At 31.8% G+C, this 6,515-nt stretch overlaps 1 protein-coding gene across 1 annotated transcript in view; it reads right to left on the bottom strand.

Moving 5' to 3' along the window:
- Positions 1 to 6,515, bottom strand: part of Uro (Urate oxidase) — a 22,766-nt gene that overhangs the window by 2,380 nt on the left and 13,871 nt on the right. Inside the window, exons 2-4 of the mRNA XM_014431026.2 lie at positions 2,850 to 3,069; positions 1,827 to 2,022; positions 1,194 to 1,380 (exon numbers count right to left, since the gene is read on the bottom strand). Coding sequence (XP_014286512.1) covers positions 1,194 to 1,380; positions 1,827 to 2,022; positions 2,850 to 3,069 — 603 coding nt within the window. The remainder of the gene's footprint in view (positions 1 to 1,193; positions 1,381 to 1,826; positions 2,023 to 2,849; positions 3,070 to 6,515) is intronic.

The following is a 6,515-nucleotide window of genomic DNA, read 5'->3' as shown; positions in this document are numbered from 1 at the left end:
ATATATATTGTATTGATAAAAGTAAATAAAAGCAGACAAGTTAAGGGTGAACCTTGTGGGCGGAGCTGAGGCCAGGAGATTAGATAAGTATTGAATAAATGGGGCTGGAATGAAACAGAGTACTGAACCAGTTACTCTTGGACCCTCGCCCCAAAGTACTCGACTATAACCTCCTCTGGGATATATTGTTATCCCTTCTCATAACTTGAGAGAGCTGTGTTGCCAAACAGCAAAATTCTTGAATTGTTTTTCACGTTTTGTTCATGTTTATTTTTTTTTTGGTTCGTTTTTATACTTCCTGAAAACAGACTATCTTTTAAATTTAACTAGATTTTAGTTAAATAAACTAGACCCACCTCTGTCCAGAAGTTATCGTCCAAATAGGGTTTTGTCGAAGTTGAAATGAAAGAAAACATAATCTTTACTTTAATGAGGAAATTTCTTTAAGAACAAAAATATTAGGGCATAAAGGGGTGTTTATAGTATTAGAACCTAAACCATACTGGAGTACACCTGTTAGTGTAATAAGGTAGGAGATTGAATCCTAGAAACATAGAGGAAGAAAACATACTAGACTACTAAGTAAATGAAGCAGTCTGAACTCTTCATAAATGTATCAAGTAAATGCAAAATCTAATCTAAATCTAGCACAGAATGTATTGAGAATATTAAAGTCTCTTCACGGATCATTGTACGTTAAAATATCATCTGAAGAAGATGAAGATAGCATGGAAGATTCCACAAATCGTCTGTGCTTAGAGGAAGGAAGGGCTGAGTATATTCTATGTAAATGTGAAGCCCATACCTTATACAGATCACAGTATTTAAATCGGGCACTAATTAAACATGAAGAAATCACTAGAACTAACCCAAAAGGGTTCTTTAGCATCAAATTCCTATGGGATCTGTAGATAAGTAACAGATTACACACAAAAGATCCAAATGATTCAAAGTGAGGAAAGGTTTCCTATCCCTTTAGTGTAATAGTTATAATATAGTATAGTTTAACATTTAAATTTTTGAACAAATTATTAAATCGCTGATATATAATATAATAATATAGTTCCTGCCTTTGCCCTAGTCCTTCTAATAGCTGTCGCGATACTGATTTATTTATTTAATTTGAAGGGTAGCATAGTAAATATCTGCCTTTATCATTTGGGTTGTTATTATATATTTTCAAAAATATATACCAAGCCTGATCGAAATCTACTCCGATGTGGGATGAGTAGACCCATTCCGCTGTCACAATGGTTGAAAAAATCCTGTCGTCTGTATCGACTAGTGTTCTGTACTCGTCGCGGTAGAAGTTCTTGAATTCAGACTGAGTTGTCTTCAGCACTCTCAGTCCTCGAAGACCAGCCGTAATTATAGGAGCATCTGCAACAAAATACAAATTTTCTGAAACACTGATTTTACAAAATAAATAAATAAAATTTTTATTTCTACCTTTTTCACAATTCTATATAAAGAATGTTCAATCATAGATTTTGATATTTACCAATCAAAGCCCTCAGTTAATTGTTATACATCATAGATTATGATGGATCATACATTACTAAAAATAAAATAAACGAGCTTTTACAGATCTTTAGCTTCCTGAGAAGTGGTGGCTTTGGGTTACTTCTTGCAGCACTTTGGCTTGTTTAGTGGGCAACTACAATTATTTTGAGGGAGGAGAGCTGAAATCACATTTTTGAGACCCAGTGACACACCTCACAATATTGTCGAGGGGCCCCACAAAGTCAAAAACACCACTACTCATATCTGTAAAAATGGTTGTATTCAAGAGATTTTTAATGCACTATTTTGTTACATTTATTTACCTTTTCTGTTCATTTTAACTGAAGCCCACCTCTCAACGCTAGGGTTGTGAACAAAAGCATGTTTGTGTTTAATACCATTCATCTCTAGCCTATCCCATGTCGTTTCTATCACTGTCACAGAGGATTCTACCACGTGGGAGTATTGGTCTAAGAAGAACTGAGCTAACAAGATGCCAAACTCTTCTGGACTTGTTATCTATAAAATAATAGAACTGATTAAATCAACAATGGGGGAAATAACATTTTTAAAGTCAAGAATTTATTCTTTGAATTGACTGTTTCATTTTCAAATTCGTGTACACTAAAAACTCTTTTCTCTTCATCATGATTGACAAAATCATATACAATCATTATTTCTCTGTGATCACTTTTCAATGGATAATTATTAGTAAATGTTTTAATAACGCACCGCTATCTCAACTTATAATTGTACACGAAATTAGGCAGCTAATGGACATCTTAAAGAAAAAATTGGGTCAAATATACCCGGTGGTAACTCACTACTCTCATTATAAATGAACACAATACCATAAAGTGGCATGTCCTAGCGTAAACGAAAATCTGAATCTAATTTTGTAACTAGCTCACTTTAAATATCCAAGGCCAAATATCGATTGAAATATTTGAATAAAATTGGCTACGCGAACGGATAATCGCTCTTAGTCTCTTAATCGTCTGTTACGATAACCTTGTAAACGAACCCATACAGCAACACTCATAATAAATCGAAGCGCTAATTATTAATGACCGGTAACACCGCTTGTTTAATAAATTCTTTCAAATCAAAAATATGTACGTTAGTAATTAAATATATTGGGCATTTTTCCAGAAAGCGACAATTTATGACCAGAACGTTTTGCGACCCACATAATTCATTTTTAACGCAAACAAAATGTATTGAGAAATATGCATTTATCTCGAACCATATTTTTTCCCAGTTAAAAATACTGATTTAATCATGAACCATTAAATCATTAGAAAAAAATTATTTTATTATATAATATTATTGTAATATAGACTTACTCCATGTTTCTTTGCTAGAACGTACACAATATTCTTCTGGGAATCAGTTCCAATAATATCCCTGTTGTCACCATACTTGTATTCATTTCTGGCGGAAAGGCTGAGACGAGTTGTCACTTCTACTTCTCTGGGAGTTTGGTGTAGGCCTGCTTTGTAGATGTAGAGTACCTTTACACCTGTCTTCCCATATTCAGCATGACAAACGTCATAGTCTTTTCCACTAAAATAATAATAAAAAATAATTATAACAAATATAAGTAAATCGAAAGATATATAAACAGAAAAATGGTGATGTATGAGCAATGAACGACCGGTTACACCAGGAATAATCACACTCACATATACACACAAACTCATACACTCACACACCTATAAGTATATTGTGGATCTTGAGGATCAGTCAATAAGATAACTATACTGAGGCGACGTTTCTAAACTTTTTTTGTTTGTATACCCTATAGTTATACCCTACAATGAAAATAACAGTGTTTTAGAACTAAGCATTTCTTCAACTAATTATTATGAAAACAGAATATAATTTAAGGTCAATCACTATTATAATTAAACGTTACTTACATTTGTATATTACTGAGAGTTCTACGTTGCTGTGATTCAACTAACTCAAGGTTTGCCAAAACTGAATGGGGGTGAAATGGAGAAAGTTACTGCAGGTTTGTTTTGGTTCCTCCAAAACGCAATGGTTCTTTTTAACAGATAGTCCGTTTTTTTTTTTATATTTAATTTGGTTAATTATGTCTGATATGTTACTTACGACCTCAAAAACTACAGTATACTGAAAATGGTAACTGTTAAAATGATAGGTGATAAATAATAAAAGTAATATCTCCTGTAGTACTACACGGTATAGAAATATATTTTGTAGAAGTCTACAACGTAGAATAGGTAATATAAGAGAGTGATTGATATGAATTGGGGAAATATTACAATGAGTTATAAAACTGATACATATATTACAAAAACAATATTTTTCGAAAATGCATTAATGAAAGAAATTGGCAATAGTGTCAAAAATATTTATTTCAAATAGTATTTTTTTAATTTTGTTGATAAAATTTTGATTTTATAATTGTAAACAGAGTAGATAATACTTTGACAATATCATTAAAATGATAACCTACATTAACCTTTTTATTAGCCCATTTATGTTCATATTATTGAATTAACAAATTGTTCTCGGCTCCTACCACCTTTGTTCATTTTTATACTCTTACATTAGCTTTATCTACTTAATCAATATCTTTTTGTTTTAGCCCAGATGAAGAAATGAAATGTGGGTCGAAACGTTAGTTCTTAATAAGTAGTTAAAACAATTTCTTGATGCAACGGGGACTATTTTATTTATTTACTTACAGCCAATTGATATATGATTTTTAACCTATGTTTCACATCTCCCTTCAAATGCTGCATCAGAGGAAATACCGTATAGCCTTTCAAACTCTGTTTTAGGTAAAGTATTAGGTATTTTTGAGAATCATTATATTACAATATAGCCTAGTTAAGACCGACAAATTAACGGATAAGCGGAGTAAAGAAAAATTCACTTTTTAAATTTAGTTACAATTAAATATATCTAATCTAATTAAGTTATAACCATAATTGAACTCATAAATAGGTAAAAATTAAAATACTCAAACAATATCAAAATTGAGGTGGTCGGTTCAAAGATCCATAAGCTAAATCTGTGATAATACTGTTCAAATATTTTTTTTACATCAAAACAATGACTTATTTACTTCTTTTTTTAAAGGTTAAAAGCATTTCTTAATTGTCTTTCTTGACTGCGACCCAGACGGACTTCATCTCCTTCATAAATTAAAAAAGTTACAATAATCATTTTATCGTAATTGAGGCTACGCAATGGGTCGGGGGCGCGTCCGCCATTGCTGAGAGGGAGTACAGGAGCTGGGGGAGGCGACATCAAAGAGGAGACTCGTCAAGTCAATCAGAGATAGCGGGGCCCTCGCTTCGGGTCCGAGGAGCACAGGAGTCAAGAGGAGCTCCTATTCGCGGTTCCACGATTCGCCGACCCGCCACAGCCCGGTTGGCGGCAGAAAATTCGCGAAGAGCTAACAGGACACCAGGGGGGTAGAGGAGCTCTTTGCGAAAATTCGCTGGGGACGGAATGCGCAGACTCCCAGGTCAGTTCCACAACCTCCATGTTGGATTCCGAACAGGTTTTGGGGCAGTCATACCTCCTGCCCTACCTCACTTGTTTACATTGCAATTCTTGCAACCCTCTTGTTGGCAATAATAGATAGAAAAAGCTGAAGTCTTACTTTTTAAGAATTCAAACAGTGATTGTGTGAAAATCACCAGTTTATGTTTTGTGTTTAAGAAGTGCATTGTCCAGTAATGTTTCAAAGGTTTGGAAAAAGAAGTAAGTTAATCAATTATTGTAAAGTGGAATTAAGATTACATCATTATAAATCCTATTATAATACTTAACTAATAAAGTAAAAATTATTTTCTGTATTTTTTAATTGCACATACAAGTTACATTCATTTGTTTATTCACTTCATCCAACCATATTTTGATGAGATTTACGAAAAAACATTAATTATTTTTTAATTACAAAATAAAATAATCATGATTTAATACTTATATATTCATTTCTAACATAACCTCTTTTGGTGCCAAAGTCTTTATTTGGATTTAGCATACTGATGATTATTTCACCTTCAATATTTGAATTTACAATTGTTTATGTTATCTTTTAAAAATGATGATTTTCAGTAATAAAGAAATAACTATTACCAGAAAAATTCTTTGAGTGTGTTTTGTTTCTTAACCTGTACTGCAATATGTATTCATAAACTAAATAACTGTAAGTTATTCACTATGTATAATTATGCTGCATGTTGAATTGGTTTAATGATTTACTTTAAATAAGTGAATAAAAATAAACAATAATGTTTCTCCAATATTCACTAAAAGATTTATCACATTAATAGGATTTTATTCTGTTATAAACTTCATTTTTATTTATACTAACTAATATTATCATAAATGCGTTATAAATAATTATGGAAACCAGGAACTGTAATTTGATAAACTCAAATCACAAAGTATTGTTTATGTATTGTTAACACTAAATATTAGGTCATTTATCAACTGTAGTGAAAGTGGGAACAAAATACAGGTATTTATAATTAATAAAACTTTAGACAATATAAAATTACAAAATTATATATTGGAAAGAAATGACAGATTCTAATAATTTCTTGATAGGTCAAAGAGTCATGTTTTGAATAAACACTCTGAATTAATTTTAAATGTTTAAAAAATATATCATAGTATTTTTTTTTTTAATTAGGATCTAGTATATATCTTAAAATTTTATCAACGAATACTGAAATGTGATGATTGTGAAGTTGAGTCAAATTTTTTTTTCATATCAATTCTGTTCAGATACAAACCAAATCATGCATGTTATTGTTTCAATATAAATAATGTATTCATTACATAAAATGTATATTGCAGCATATACATCATATTGAGTTCTAAATAAGAACCATGACCATGAAACATCAGGCTGGTGTCTATGACCTGAGACCGCGTGGTCGATTCGCGGCCAAGGCCAGCTCGGCAGATGGCACTCAGGGCGCTCTTGGCAATTTTAGTATTGGAACTCTTGGTATATAATA

This window comes from Halyomorpha halys, unplaced genomic scaffold (assembly GCF_000696795.3).
Source record: "Halyomorpha halys isolate HHAL.00 unplaced genomic scaffold, Hhal_1.1 Scaffold937.1, whole genome shotgun sequence".
Lineage (NCBI taxonomy): Eukaryota > Metazoa > Arthropoda > Insecta > Hemiptera > Pentatomidae > Halyomorpha > Halyomorpha halys.
The sequence above is the reverse complement of the archived record's forward strand: the minus strand, read 5'-3'. Positions and strand labels throughout refer to the sequence as shown.